The sequence below is a fragment of the Panthera leo genome, chromosome B3, assembly GCF_018350215.1.
Source record: "Panthera leo isolate Ple1 chromosome B3, P.leo_Ple1_pat1.1, whole genome shotgun sequence".
NCBI lineage: Eukaryota > Metazoa > Chordata > Mammalia > Carnivora > Felidae > Panthera > Panthera leo.
The window spans coordinates 86131027-86148378 of record NC_056684.1 but is presented as its reverse complement, the minus strand read 5'-3'; the positions used below and the strand labels follow the sequence as shown (position 1 = coordinate 86148378).

The window sequence follows — 17352 nt, the reverse complement described above, 5'->3', positions numbered from 1 at the left end:
GGCTTGGGTCATGATCTCACGGTCCCTGAGTTCGAGCCCCATGTCAGGCTCTGTGCTAACAGCTCAGAACCTGGAGACTACTTCGGATTCTGTGTCTCCCTCTCTCTGCCCCTCCCCTGGTCACACTCTGTCTTCCTCTCTCTCTCAGAAATAAATGATTACCTTTTGGAGGTAGTACTGAAAGGGAAGATGAGGAACACTTCTGGAATACTGGTAATACTTGATTTCTTGATCTGGGTGCTGGTTTTACAGTTTGTTCATACTTTCTGAGATTCATAAAACTGTGGAGTTACTGGTGAGCTTTTATGTTTAGATGTTAAAACTAAATAAGAAAGATTACATTAAAAATAATATATTTATCAGGGTACCTGGGTGGCTCAGTTGGTCAAGCATCCAAGTCTCTTGATTTCAACTCAAGTCACGGTCTCACGGTTCATGAGTTCAAGCCCTGTGTCGAGCTCTGCACTGACAGCGTGGGACCTACTTAGGATTCTCTCTCTTCTCCTACCCTGCTCATGCTTTCTCCCTCAAAATAAATAAACTTAAATAATTTTTTTTTATTTAAAATAAAATTTTTTTAAATGTTTATTTATTTTTGACAGAGAGAGAGACAGAGAGACAGAGAGACAGAGCAGGAGTGGGAGAGGGGCAGAGTAGAGGGAGACACAGAATCTGAAGCAGGCTCCAGGCTCCAAGCTGTCAGCACAGAGCCCAAACACGGCGCTCGAACTCACGACCGCAAGATCACGACCTGAGCCAAAGTCGGACGCTCAACCAACCGAGCCACCAAGGCACCCCTTAAATAAATTTTTTAAATAATGTATTTATCTAGTTAAAATGTTGAGCTGATTTAAAGAAAACTATTAAGAGTAGAAAAAAGTTAGCATGTATGATAAAATTTCTGGGAGTATATGTTAAGATTAAATTTTAAGCAACAGAGACTTGTGCTTCCACTTAAAACAACTTTTTAAAGTGGACAAAACATATGGGGTGACAGCTTTCAAGGCTACAAGGAAAAAAACAAACAGTAACCTGAGGCGGGGGTGGGGGAGAATGAGTTGAGCCCTATGATTGGCCCAGCTTAATACACTGAAACTATTTCCAGAAGATAGTACAGGAAGGGAAGAATCTAGGAGGAGCCCAGCTGACTCCACAATTTGAGAGGCAGAGATAGAGTGTGGGGAAACCAAAGCAGCTGGAATTCACAGGAGAGCCTATTAGAGAAAAAAACAGCTGCAAAGAAAGAAAATTTTGGAGAACTGCAGGTCTTCCTCAAAAAGTCAGTTGAGTACTGGGTGCACATTTGTGAGTAAACCACTCCCCGCAGGGGAAAGAACAACCTGAGAGGATTAGAGACAATAGTGCCCTAGGCTACATAAAGCCAGAACAGGGCTTGTTGTTCTCACCGGCCAGACTGGAAAACCTCAAGATTCATGAGGTACTGGAAAGAGTACTCAGAAGGGTCTTGCTTCAGTAGTGGGGATTAATGAACTACAGACTAAATTCTGCTCTGGTAACATCTAGCCTATCTTTAAAACATGACCCAAAAGGAGAGATGTGTTTCCGGAAAATGTAAGTAATATGTCAGAACAAGGCTCAAAAATATTTTATAAGAATACAAAAATAGCTTCCAAAATGGTGAAATTTATCATTACCAAGGCATGCGAACAAGGACCAAAATTAGGACTCATAATGATAAAAAATTAACTGAAACTGACCAATATTTTTGTCAACCAACTGGTACATAACCCCGTTTTATGTGTGTTTAAAGATACCTTGTTCAACATATACGTTGATTTAGTAACACTGAATTAATGGTCAAAAGCACTGTAACTCTTGCCTGAACAAAACTTATCTAACACACATATTATCACAGCCTTCTTATATTCAGGGAACACTACACTGTATTTCAGGACTACGCTTAGGGGCTGTTTGAAACAATGAAATCACCAATAAAAGGCACAAAAATGAAGTAAATCTGACACTAAATAAGCTGCAAAAATAACACTTATTTAGAATATAAGAGTTGAAATAAGAAGGTAGAGTGTGGCCTTAAGATGATTATATTGCTTTTCTTTTTTTAGTTTGTTATTTTAGTAATTTTTATTAATTTTTTTAAAGGTAAAACAACCTTTCATTCCACAAGATGAATGTAAACCCTAAAACTATAAACGTTCTGGAAAAAAACTTCTGTGAGTTTAGGTAGGTAAAGCTTTCTTAACTATAATACCAAAACATAATCTATTCTTAAAAACTGATAAATTGGACTTCAATCTAATTCAATTAAAAATCTCTGCTCTTCAAAAGACACTGATGAGAAAATTAAAAGACAAGTCACAGATGGAAGAAAATAATTGCAAAGCATATATCTGATAAAAGACTTGCATCCAGAAATAATTTTTAAAACTCTCAAACCTCAATAATAAGGAAAAAATCCAATTTAAAAAATGTACAAACGACTTAGAAACTGTATGAAAGCAGACATACTGATGATAGATAAGAACAAAAAAAGTTGCTGAAGACTTTTATAGTCATTAGAGAAATGCAAATTAAAACTATGAGATAACCACCGCATACCTATTACAAAGGCAGAAATGAAAGTATGATTAAAGATACTGGGAAGAGGAGAGAGCAACTGGAATCCTCATTCACTGCTGGTGGGAATGTAGGACAGTGCAATCACAGTTCGTTGGTTTTTTAAAAAGTTAAACATACACCTGCCATAATACTCAGCTATTCCACTCACAGGTACTAATCCAAGAGAAATTAAAGCCTATGTCCATACAAAGACTTACACATAATATTCATGGCATCTTTATTTATAATAGCCCCAAACTAGAAGCAACACAAATTTCTATCAGTAGATGAACAGATGAACAAACTACATCACAAATTGTGGTAGAACAACTGGATATCCACTTGCATAAAATCAAATGCTGTTAATTGACAGATAAGGTCAATAAATTCTTGTTATGACAAATAATCCAGTGAAGAAATGGGCAAAATACATGAATAGATGCTTCTCCAAAGAAGACATCCAGATGGTAACAGACACATGAAAAAATGCTCAACATCATTCATCATCAGGGAAATACAAGTCAAAACCACAAAGAGATACCACCTCACACCTGTCAGAATGGCTAACATTAACAACTCAGGCAACAACAGACGTTGGCAAGGATGCGGACGGAGAAAGAGGATCTCTTTTGCACTGCTAGTGGGAATGCAAAGTGGTGCAGCCACTCTGGAAAACAGTATGGAGGTTCCTCAAAAAAATTAAAAATAGAACTATCCTACAACCCAGCAATTGCACTACTAGGTATTTATCCAAGGGATACAGGTGTGCTGTTTCGAAGGGACACATGCACCCCAATGTTTATAGCAGCACTATCAACAATAGCCAAAGTATGGAAAGAGCCCAAATATCCATCAATGGATGAATGGATAAAGAAGATGTGGGGCGCCTGGGTGGCTCAGTCGGTTAAGCGGCCGACTTCGGCTCAGGTCACGATCTCGCAGTACGTGAGTTCGAGCCCCGCGTCGGGCTCTGGGCTGATGGCTCAGAGCCTGGAGTCTGCTTCCGATTCTGTGTCTCCCTCTCTCTCTGCCCCTCCCCCGTTCATGCTCTGTCTCTCTCTGTCTCAAAAATAATAAAATAAACATTAAAAAAAAAATTAAAAAAAAAAAAGAAGATGTGGTGTGTGTGTGTGTGTGTGTGTGTGTGTGTGTGTATGTGTGTGCATCTTGCCATTTGCAACTACGTGGATGGAACTACAGGGTAGTATGCTAAGTGAAATTAGTGTCAGAACAAGAAAAATATCATATAACTTCACTCATATGAGGACTTTAAGACACAGAACAGATAAACACAAGGGAAGGGAAGCAAAAATAATACAAAAACAGGGAGGAAGACAAAACACAAGAGACTCTTAAATATGGAGAACAAACAGAAGGTTTCGAGAGGGGTTGTGGGAGGGGGGATGGGCTAAATGGGTAAGGGGCATTAAGGAATCTACCCCTGAAACCATTGTTGCAATATATGCTAACTTGGATGTAAACTAAAAAAATAAAATAAAATAAAATAAAATAAAATAAAATAAAATAAAATAAAATAAAATAAAATAAAATAAAATAAAATAAAATAAATAAAATAAAATAAAAGTAAAGTAAAAAATAAAATAAAATAAAATAAAATAAAATAAAATAAAATAAAAAATAAATTCTTGTTATGAACATAGCTTTTGGAAGAACCAGTACTTTTCAGCACAATTTTCATAGTTTTTTTTTTTTCCTTTTAAAGGTAATATCATGAGTGCTATGTGGCTTTCTATGTAGTATACTATTCTGCTACCCTGTATCAGAATCAAAAAGGGATGAAAAAAACTTCTGCCCATAATGTAGTATACAATAATGAGTTTTTACTTCCCCCTTGTAATTGTATGTAATTTCCTTCCAGGAAGGATACTCACAACAGCCTACAGAAAGCAACATGGTATACTAGGAAGAATATGGGTTTTGATTCAGATCCAATGTGTTAACACAGTAACGTTAAGCAACCTATTTTTGTATATTTCTTACATTATTTTAGTCACAATACAGGTGCATAAAATGGACATGATGCCACCATTTATGGTTGTTAGGGAAATATTAAGTGAGACAATATATGAAAGCTCTTGGCCAAATAAAATAGATACTCAATAAACACTGGTTCCATGCCATCCCTACCATTACCACCTTCAATCCATAGACTCACAATGTGGCTCCATTTCTAGACATATTTAAAATATGATTTTAATTAATTTGGACCAATTATATAATGTATGTATATGTGTGTGTGTGTGTGTATACACACACACACAAATATATACGTATATGTATATATTTTTGGTGGCATTCAAATGTTATGAGACTGAAAGAAAAATTGTTTAGAATCCATACTATATTGTATACTGCACACTATAATGACGTAATAGTCTGTATAAAATATTACAACAGTCTAAGATATTTTTAAACATTTACATTAAAACACTTTCTTAATTTCACTCCTGTTTACAGCAGCATTATTTACAAACAGCCAAGATGTGGAAGCAACCCAAGTGTCCACTGATAGATGAATGGATACAAAGATGTGGTATACATACACGATGGAATATTATTCAGCCATGAAAAGAATGAAATTTTGCCATTTGCAACAACATGGATTGACCTAGAGGGTATTAGGCTAAGTGAAATAAGTCAGAAAAACAAATGTCATATGATTTCACTTACATGTAGAATCTAAAAACAAAACAAAATTTAAAAAACCAACCAACCAACCAACAACAGAACATTAATATAGAGAAAAAATTGGTGGTTGCCAGAGGAGAAAATGGGATAGGCAAAATGAGTGAAGGGGAGTGGGAGACAGAGGCTTCCTGTTATGGAATGAATAAATCATAAGAATGAAGGTACGTCATAGAGAATGTAGTCAATGGTATGTAACAGTGTTATATGGTGATAGATGGTAGTTATACTTGTGGTGAACATAACATAATATGTAGAGGTGGTGAATCACTATGTTGTTCACCTGAAACTAATGTTAATGTGTGTCAACTATACTTCAATGACAAAAGAAATTTTTAAACACTTCTAATTTGCAGGTCAGATAGGATGGACAAAATGATGCTACATAGTGATCTAAGTACAGATAAACATGTGTGTCATACCCTGAAATATTCTGACATATCAAAAGGTTAAAATACTAATTACTAAACTTTAAATGTCAATAGGCTTCCTATTATTTCTGTAAAATGTGATGAGATCCTTATAAAGTGACATTTAATGTAAGCTGTGTTCTACTTTATGTACAAAAATAATGAAAAAGGTAAGACTAGCAAAGTCAAGGACTTTAATAGTAAGTATAAGTACAGTTATCTCTATGCTTAAATGTTTTACACTAAGCACTTATTTGGTCCTGTGTTGATCAAGAGAAAACACTTTTCTTTCCCTCTATAATGCTATCAACTCTAAAGATATAAATAATGTGCATATTTAAAACAGATTGCCTTTTGAATATTCTAAGGTTAAGTTTGAAAGTGTCATAAAACACACACACACACACACACACACACACACACACACACACACACAGAAAATCTGATTACACATTTTGTAAATGCTAAGTTTTTCTAAAATTAATTTTTAAACATTAGGTTATATGTGAAATTTGATTATGAAAAACCTGATTCTTTCTAGAATTCAGTACTTTTAAAGGATCAATATGCAACTCTCAAACATTTTTAGTAAAGAAAACTTAATTGTAAACACTGAGCTTTTCCAAGGTAGATGACTATTACAAAGTTCACTAGAAAATCAATATAGCATTTTAGTTGGAATTTGCTCATTAAACACCCACAGCTCTAATGCAAATTATGATGGAATGAATAAAGCAAATACGCATGCTTCTTTCTTTTTATTAAATGTAAAATCTACTGTTAATTGCATCTCGTATGTCATACAAACTTTTCTCCTTAACTATTAAATAGAAGCTTTAACAAAAGTCATTAGAGATTCTCTTTCTTTGACTTGAATAAATTTCAATATTTGTTCAGTAAAGGTTCACAGCAGTTAAATTACATTAACAAATATTATTAGCTACTATGTAAGCCAACCAAGTAAAATACTTATATTGTAGGTAAAACAAATCATTGGGTGTTTACAATAATATTTGGATATCTCCATTTTTAAACATGGTTATCAAATATCCTATAATTCTTAGACAAATTCAAGAAAGATTCAGAGAGGATCACCCCCCCCTCAACACCAAATACTCAAATTTGTTTAGTAAGCTAATTGTTTTCTAATATGGGCAAGAGTAAATATGAAGAAGCTGAACCATACTAAGTATGAGTTTATTGAGTCAAGACAGAGTACATATTTTCTTAGTAGAACCCAAGTCTATTGACAAACCCATATTCTACACATCTCATACTACTTTTAAAACACAATAGAAGTGAGACAGTATGTTGGAAAACATGCTAGTTTAAACACTGGATCATGATTCTCTAAATAACATAATTTGGAGAATAGACATTTACCAAGAAAAAGAATCCATTTGTTAATATCCTCAAGGTAGTTATATAAATAGAAAAGGCTGAACTAAAGAGAGGGAAGAAGAAATCATCAGGACTTGAAACATGTAAAATAATCAATGATTGCAATTCATGTTCCAAAATTCTAAGCAATAAATATAGATAACAGTTTTATAAAAGACAGGTCTTTATTATATTTAAAAGAATTTCAGATTGTCTGCATATCTACTGTTATTGCTTTACTTGTTAAGTGGATTCCTTATAAATATGATAGTGTTTTATGAAGCCACCACATTGTAGAACCATAAACATTACTATGTCTTTTAATCTCCTTAAAAATTGTGATTTCTCTCTCTTTGTATAAATTGGTTATTGGAAATTTAAATGTAGATGGTAAACCCCTATACCAATAGAAAATTAACCAACCTATTCCAAGTAGTTTGATCATCTAGTCTTCCTTTTACAGGTCAGACTATTAAGTTTTTCCAGAACTATATATGAATGTTTAACATTTTATATGATTATTTCATAAATATAATTAAAATACAGGTTCATTGTAAAAATACAGACAGAAATATTTTCCATAGTCTTATAACTTTTTGTGTGTGTATACTCAAACAGAATATGTTCCTATATTCTTAAGTATTCTTTAAAAATATGAAATAGTACATGGGATTTTATCATTTGGAGATGCCGTATTTGACAGAACTAAGATGCTCCTAGTATTAGATTTTACAGTGCTCCCAATTATTCACCATATAAATAGTACTGTAATGAACATCTTTGTACATAAATCTCTATGTATATACATAGCTAATTACTGAGCAAAATTCCTAGAAGTATGGTTACTACATTAAAAATCAGCTTCTTAAGCTCTTAATGTTTTAAAATTTTCTTCTGTAAAGTTGCTAATACATTTATACTTATCAACAGTATAGCAACTGCTAAAGATTAATTTTAAAAATCACACAAATAGTGAGTTTTAGTAGCAAAACTATAAAATAAGGATTTTTTTTGAAAACTCTGAATTATTATATACATGTATTTAGTACAGAAAACTCAGAGTATACAAGAACACTTTCTAAGAATATGCTATTTACATTAAAACACTGAATACAGAACTAAAATTGTTAATGTGAAAGAGATAAGCTTATCCCAGAAGTATTAAAACCAGTATCAATTATTTTATGCACTTTTAAAGTACAATTTTAAGAGGTACTTAACTTACTTTCTGCATAGAATGTCTACTTTAAATTTTAATAAATGCCAATATGAAAATTCTATAAAATATAACTGCTATCTAAAGTTTTTCCAAGATCATTTGCTCTTCAAAATTAATTAAACATATGGAAAAAGTCTTAAGAATCATTTTCCGAAAATTTTTTATTTTTGTTTTATTTTTTAAAAATTTTATTTATTTTTGAGAGAGACAGACACAGAGACAGAGACAATGTGAGTGGGGGAGGGACAAGGAGAGATGGAGACACAGAATCTGAAGCAGGCTCCAGGCTCTGAGCTGTGAGCACAGAGTCTGATGCAGGGCTCGAACTCATGAACCATAAGATCATGACCTGAGCAAAGTTGGATGCTTAGCCAACTGAGCCCCCCAGGTGTCCCTGTTATTGTTGTTTTAAATAACTAATTATGACATGTCCTCAAATACTTGACACCATGCTAAATTTCATAGTGCAGCACACTTAATTAAATATTTCAATTGTTGATTATTATTATGCATAACAGTTTCTCTGTTTACTCAATATTTATTTTGTTGGTTTGTTTGTTTTTTTCCAGAAAAACTGAAACTTTCCTAGGGAGAGAGCTTACAAAATTGGCCACACTCCACCCTCAAACATTATTTTACTTGGCACTCATAATTAATCCTGATTCACACTCACAGGATTCTGCAGCCAAAGACAATAATATAATCAACATTCTACCTATCGATATTTCTAACTGCTATATTTCACAGAGATGGGCCTTTTTGTTTTTATCTGAAACTTGAAATCCTTTTTCCTTTCAAATTAAAAGATCATATAGATATAAACATATAATGTTGTATTGTAATACTGTGAATGCATTTCAGTGTTAGATTAAAGGCTATCACATTTTAGTAATGACCACTGTCTATACAGAGTAGTATTCTAACATGTATTACTTTTTAAAAGTAAATATATTATTTTCTATTCTTCTGATATATAGAACTCACTCTTGTTCTTAATCATTAGATGGTCAATATCATCTGAGATATGGTATACAGTATTAAATACTCTTTTGAAGAGAACAATGTAAATATTTTCTATTACACAACAATTCGTATTTTTTCATGTTTATTAGTTGTGGTGTCTTAATGTATTTGCTGTAATGGTAGTTACAGATCTATACTTTGAACATTTACATGTTAACCTGAATAGAAGACTTAAGTTGTAAGTTTCAGGGATTCTATGTTCTGAACTTTAGGCAATCACAATTAAAGTCCTCTCCTTCCTACCAAAAACAAATGAAAATTCCGTGTAATAAGAGCTTGACAATATATGTATCTTTTTTATTTATAAAATATCAGTCTAAATTTGGGTGCAGAGAAAAGAATCTATGTGTAAAGCAAAAAAGCAGATTAAATGCTTGCAGATTCAGTACAGCAAGCTAAGTAATGAATTATATGTAAAATGTAACTAAGATGGATGGATGGATGGATGGAGGGATGGATGGATGGATAGATTTATAAACACAAGACTTAGGAACTAAGGAGTTCTTTTGGCTAAAACCCAATATTGGCCTTATTTCAGTTTAATTGGAAGAGGATCTCAAATTCATCTTCTCCATGAGATATCAGGAACCTGGATTTCTCTTTGTACCAAAGGTTAATAAGAAATGTGTCTGCAAAAGTCAAACAGCATTAAATACCAAAAACTGATTATTATTCTACAGGAGTTGTTCTGTCATTCATAATCTCTCCATGCTCCAACCTTCCACAGCTAATCTTTAATGGATGACATGCAAGAAAGAAAAATAACTAACATATAAAGCAGAGACTCTCAAGTGAGCGTTTAAGAAATTAAAAGAAATAAGGCTTTTAAAGAAATGTATTTTAAACAAAACAATGTAGAAAATGAAATATTTTTATGTGTAAAATTTAAACATTATCTGTATACTGCAAGCATAATACAGGAATAAAAATGAAGAGATATTACACTCTACATAATGCCCACTGAGGCTATTTGGGAAAACAGGTTTAATTGAACAAGTTATTTTTTTAAATGTAACTACATCATGGACCTAAGAGTATATTAATGTTTGCAACAGGCCATATAATATTACATCTCACTGTCAAACTCAATTTAGGTAAAACAAATTTTGAAGTGTTTGTGGTTTCATCATTTTATTTAGTTGAGAAGAAATACTTAACTAAAAAATAGAGAGTCAATGTTTCTGCTACACTTCTCTAAAATATCCCCTACTATTTAAAGGTCATATATGTCAATAATGTTCAAATAATCTTATCCACATGTACAATTTAATGAGTTAAAACACAGTAAGAAGTCTTAAATAGCTCCTATGAGATAAATTTTTTTGCAGTGGTAACACATATGGAATGAGCTAGTCATTTCAGCTTTTGCAAAATTAAGACCTACTTACTATGTATTTTTCCTTTATTTTCTTTAATGAAAAGATTTAAAAAATATTTTCTTATTTCCAAGCTACCTAAATACAGTTAAATCTTAAAATCAAAGGAAAATTGAAAACTGTGGGATAAATGAACTAATAAAAACCCTCATAAATTATTTTTAAAAAAGAAATGAATATCAATCCCTTGTGAAACAAAAGCATATATAAATACTTACGGGATAGTTTACTTATATTACAAGTACACTTTGAATATACCCTCTATTAAATCAAGGAATCTTGAGAAAACAAGATGATAATGTCCTCATCTTATCTACTGAGTGCTTTTTATGGGTTAAGCACTTCATACACATTATCTCACTTAAATATCACAGCAACCTATAAAATAAGTTTTAATCAAAGCTTAGTGAGTCTGTCACTTATACATGTTAAGTGGCAAAAAGATTAGAATAAAGGTCTGATTCCAAACTCTGAACATTTAACCCCTACTATAGTGTATTATGAGTGAAAAGTGAATACAGTCAAAAAGAAATGTTTGAAATCCCAAATCTGTCTTCTTCGCTGGTGTATATTCAGTGCCTAAAACAATCCTAGCACACAATGGCCCTTCAATAAATACTTCTTGGTTAAATTTTAAAAGAGTTAGCTTAGCTCCTATAAAGTGCCAAATAAAAACAGTATTGGTGGTGATGTCAAAAAAGAAGGGGAAGACAAGAGAGTCAACCATTTGAGATTTTATCACAATAGAGGACACAACGGGGTTTCAAAATTGCATGAAATCACGTCAGTTTGAATGACAGTATTTGTAGTATATAAAAACCAACAGGGAAGTAAAGGAAATAAGCTTGATATTATTTTAACAGTCTACATAAAGGTTTATTATTGGTACACATTAGGTTAAAGCCCATATCTTTTGTATCCCAATTCTTTTATTTTGGATTCACATTTAAGTAAGATGTATTTTTAATTAAAACCTAAACAGAACAAAAGTCTCTTTATGACTTCTGATATTATCAAAGATTTAAGAATTGTATAGAGATAAAATAATAAATATTACTATTAGCTACAACTTACTGAGTACCAGTTATATATTAGGTGCTTTTGTACATTATCTATAATCCCTAAAATAATCTGGTAAATTAGTTAATATTCACATTTTACACAGCAGAAAGTAAACCTGGAGAAGCTCATAAATAACTTGCCCAAAGGCACACAGTTGGTGTTAATAAGTATCAAAGCTCTGATCTGCACCTGGGTCAGTCTGATTCTACGGCTTTTGGTCTTCCCATTATTTCAATGTGCCTCACAGAGAACTGGGCACCTTTGTTTCATGTGGTTTTTTGACTGTACCAGACTCTCATTCTTATATTTAATCAGGTGGGAAGACAAAATAGACTAATACATATGTAAGTTATACAACACACAAAGACACGCAAATAAATAAGGAGAAAATCTGAAACAAAAATGGCTTAGGTAAAATGGCAAATTTGACCACAGCCGTCATATAAATTTCATAAAACTGGTTCACGTGGTCGTTATGTACCAAACATATCACAGGAATTATTTGAAGATCAGAAAGTAACTATTAAAAAAAATCACTTCCTTAGTGATCAGTAATACTAATATCTAATCATATGAGTACAAATACTAAATCTAATTCACGATCATTGTATAAAACTTGAAAAGGCAGAAAACCATTAATTGAAACATTAATATATCCATTAATAATACAAATAAATTTGCCTCGTTTCATATAATGTACATGTACACATATATTTAACAAAATTATATTATAAATGCAGTTTCCCCCCTACTTTTCACTTAACATTAAATCATGAAGATTTTCTCATATCACCAAATATTTAGCAACGGTTTTCAGTTATCATATAATGTCTCATAGCATACGCATACCTTAACCATTCTCTTATTGTCTGATTGATGTTAGTTCTCTGGCAGTTATAACTAACACTAGTATGGATATCCTTAATATAAATCTTTATATCATACACTATAAGGAAATGGCTATTTCCTTAGAGTACTTCATATTTTAACTAACATTTGAAAAATCTATAAACATATATTTTTATATCTTATTTGCAATTTTCAATGTTTACTTGAGATGTTTTTGCATGTATTTCTTTTAATGTGGAATATCTTGATTTTTTTTAAACAATTATACTTTGCTTAAGTACACTATAATACATAAGTGTGTCATAGTTATAATATACTTTACCAAATACACTTTTTATTTTGAATATAAAAATGAGCCATGACAGAAACAAACATCAATACTGGTGTGGACTTTTTTTGCTGTTGTTATGTGGATTATTTGTCCTTTCACATGACACTAAAGAACACATTTATCACATGTAATCATATTCCTATAATGTTCCTCTTTATCTATTAAGGTACTGACACAGTTTTTGTTATTGTGTTTTGCTTTTTGACTGCACCTGATACCAGTTGGGTAGAAAATAAGCTACTAAAGACCATACGTATGAGAAAATATGAAAAAAATAATAAGTCTATCAAGAGTTAATGAATTTCTTATAGTTTCAAGCCAATGGATTTCTTAAGCAATTCAGTGTTTTTTTTTAATTTTGACATATCACAATGATGACTCTCTCTAATATCATAAGTAAAATATCTTTAATCTTTTTTAATAAGATAGAACTGAAACATTAAAAAGATACACACTGAAAATTTATACTTTAAAAAAATTTCAGAGGATTTTCATTTTGTGTCATTTTTATAACTAAGTGATTGGATGTATCTCTTTTAACTAGATTGCACTGCTATTTTCATCAATTTAGGAGGCTGTAAAAATACTAAACATCTCAAATATTTAACATTTACTAAAATAATATTGTATAATTAATGAGAAATATTTGATTAACAAGAATCATAAAGCAATCAAATTCTTTCCATTGTATGCATGCATGATTTGTACTATTTAGTCAAAGGGAAGCCTTAAGTATATACAAATAAGTAAATATTTGAAGTATATGATTAGCTATATCATACAAAAGTTTTAAGAGTAGATAATATTGCTTAATGAGATTTCGCCTCCAAGATATAAGTGATCAATGCAAACATATTAATTTATGCTTTTCAGTAAATCAAAATGCCCTAAATCTTATCAAATTACTCCTGCAAGACACATGCAAAGTTATACAACACCTTTAAACAAATGTACTTATAATATCTTCCTAGTAATTAGCATATATATGATTATAAAAAGGCAATAAACTTCCAAATTGTTCTAAATTATTTGAATTATTCATTATTAACATATGGTTATTTTTCCTTAAAATATATTAGTCCCACATTTCTCTATTAAAAAAGAAAAAACATTCATGGTAGTTTAACAGTACAGAAAAACAACCATCTATTATTTTAGTTGGAGTATTTATTTATGGTAATTTTGGTTATATATTCATAGTGATGTTCAGTTCTATTTTGTATAATAACATTTTAAAGACAGGCTATACCTATGAATGTCTCTGACCTAAAAAACCAGAATTCTCTCATATATGCAACCAGGTTAACATAGCCTCAAACTAATCACAAAATAATTTCTTAAAATCATTCTAATTGATATAAAAATGTTAAATAAGTAATCTCTAAAATGCCTCTGCAGGTTAATTTCTATTATACTATGAAATTTCTCTCCTTAACATAAAACAGTGTGAGCAGAAGAGTCACAAACTATTGAGAATCATCTGAACTTATCTGTAACATATCACAAATATATTTAAAAATTTTTTCCTTACAAAGACCTGTGAGTAAAGATAGACTCCAAAACATATTTAAGGCAGTCATTTATAATCTTAAACTCTGGCAACCTTTCATTTTAATCTTCTCAGTGAAAACATTATCTCCATCATCATCCACATGACCAGATGAAAATTTATTAATTGCACAAAACAGATTTTTGAATCAAATGTAGGTTTCCATTGGCAATGAATATATGACTATCCTCACACAAAAGAGAAGTATTTCCTCTCAAGGAGCTAAAACAATAAGTGGTATTTGAACTGCTGGTTGAAAGGTAGAGGCACTGGTAATCATTATTTCCCCTTGTTTGTTCAGGCCCTTCCAACAAAACAAACAACCTTTTTGTGATTGGATTGACATGGTGTTAACAATGCATTTAATGCCCAAATCAGTATGAATACAGGTAAAGCTCTCACTAATACCAGTACCAGGATGTTAAAGCCACCTATTTTCTATGCAGCCAAAAAAAAAAAAAAAAGAACCTCCCCTCCTTTGGCAAATAAGCTAGTATGCTAGTATTCACTGAGCCACATCATATAATAACTCTCTTAATACTCGTCTACTATACCTGCTGTCTTCTCAGCAATATGAGCTTCTGTTGCTTTCTCCTGGAGTTCCAGCCTAAGCTTTAGTTTTCTATGTTCCTTATCTTCTTTAGTCAGTTTTTCTTGAAGCTAAAACACATTGAAAGAAACATAGTTTCTTATTCGACAAATTTCTTACAGAAATATAATTAATCCCAAAGTAAAAGTTATTTTTTCTAAACCCTTACTTATTACATTTAACTGCCTAAATACATAAGTCCAAGCGGGGTGGGGGTGGGGGGAAGAAATCCCACAATGTTTAACATTTTAAGCTATTTTTAAAGTAATAATTAATTACCTATAACGATAGAGAAATTATAGAAACATTTTGATATACACTTGTGTATTTATAGGCAAATGAAATTAAAGAGGGAATAACACAATTATTAAAAATACTGCAAAAAGCAATCTAATCTGTTCTTTTGTCTTAAAGCAAAAGACTTGGAAGGCACTACCCTAATAAAAAAACAACAGCTTTACAGCTTCTCTTAGTAATTCTAATACTTTGAAACAAAATTAATTAAGATAATAATCTTAATATGTGAAACAAATCTCCTTTGAGAATGCTATCCCATCATACTCCATTTAAATCGGCACTGGCACCTGATTTATAACTGGCATGTAATAAATAATTACTAAATGAAAATACTGAACATATCTCCTACTTTCATACAGAACCCCTCAATTGTTTGTCATTTGTGTTGTTTTCCATCAGATATGATCAACATTTCTAACAGCATGCTTCAGTTTGATTAGGTCAAAAACTAGAATATGAAAATCAGAAAAGTATGTAGAGGTATGCAGAGGTTAAAAAACAGAAGGTATAGAAAACGAACATTATTTAATAACATTATTAAATGTGCAAAGAAATGTAACTAGAAAGAGTCAGTAAGGATAAAACACATGACATGACAAACTGGACTGGACAAAATGTACCAGTATATAACACAAGGAATGTGACAGTATTGCCAAAATTTAATCACATATATTATTGAGGTGAAATACAGGGCACAGATACTAAGAAAAAAAAGTTAAGTAACATGAAATCATTCATTATATTTCTCACTTTCTGTAATACTGAAGTAAACTTTTACTACCGTTAAAACTTGAATGAATTTTTTTTTTTTTTAAGGTACCTACTCAGGGTACTATAGATTTATGAAAAAAGAAGTGATATCACAGGCCAGCAAGGCAGGAAAGTAAAGAAATTGCTTTTGATAGCCAATCTCTCAATACAATCATACTCTGATGGTATGGTATGGTATAGCAACAACATAAAGCTACCATGAAAGGCTAAAAGTACATGATGAAACTGAATTATGATGGGCAACAAAGCAAACTTATAAGGTCAACAGCTAAAAGCACACTGTACAATTATCAGACTTTCTATATTGTACCTTTTTATTGCTTGCTCTGAGAATGTCCAATTCTTTTAGAAGAAATGCTATTGTCTTCTCTTTATCTAAGTCTGAAGTAACTTGACAAGGGATCGTACACTCACAATGCAAATCATGATCTCTATGTTCCATAATGCTGTAAGAAAAAAAACTATTGAACTATGTACATATATGATTTCTACCATGCGGAATCTATAATTTTACACTTCAAATGAGGGAAACCAATTTAATGTTAACAATAATATATAAAGTTACTTAGTTTTAAATTTCTCTTGTTATATACTGTTAAGAAAATACATGGATGGAAAAGAATGAATATATCAACGTCACAGAGTCGTTAATCTATCAACTGAGGGAACTAAATCTGTGGAAAGCATTTAGTCATTTCTATAGAAATTCATTGTTAAGTATACGTAAAGAATTCAGATTTTAGGGGATGTGAATAATTCAATTTATATTTTTGGTCAGGACTCTAGATACATATCTCACTTTTCTGAAAATGGAAAGAATCATACTTTTTTCAGTGTGGTTGACAGAATATATTTTTGTTATTAAACTCAAAACAAAACTGAAAATCTAGTCCTGTAACATTTAATGGTAAATAATTTTTTTGACATTTTGTGTGCTATTTGAGGACAGTATCGACTTGCCAGCAGGTAGTAAAAAGGATGGGAAAGAGATGGACTATTTTTTGAAGGCATTATATTAAACTTGTAAGCACAGGTAAACTTTAGAGTCTCTAAGAAGCAATTAAGCAGGGGGATCTGGGACAGTCAGTGCAGTTCTACCTACCATGTATACCTTCTGTTGCAATTATATTAAGATATTTCATACTCTGGCTTTAGACCAGTCTCTACTATTTATTTTTCCCACATGGTTATAAAATGTTTACCACCTCTTCAT

The 17352-nt window shown here is 31.7% G+C and overlaps 1 protein-coding gene across 8 annotated transcripts in view; it reads right to left on the bottom strand.

Moving 5' to 3' along the window:
• Positions 1–17352, bottom strand: part of MIPOL1 (mirror-image polydactyly 1) — a 320926-nt gene that overhangs the window by 219868 nt on the left and 83706 nt on the right. For all 8 annotated transcript variants that reach the window (XR_006203778.1, XR_006203777.1, XM_042943011.1 and 5 more), the window contains exons 5-6: positions 16450–16585; positions 15037–15142 (exon numbers count right to left, since the gene is read on the bottom strand). Coding sequence is in view for 6 of the 8 variants with exons in the window: in XM_042943011.1 (XP_042798945.1) it covers positions 15037–15142; positions 16450–16585 (242 nt within the window). In the remaining 2 variants the exon portion in view is untranslated. The remainder of the gene's footprint in view (positions 1–15036; positions 15143–16449; positions 16586–17352) is intronic.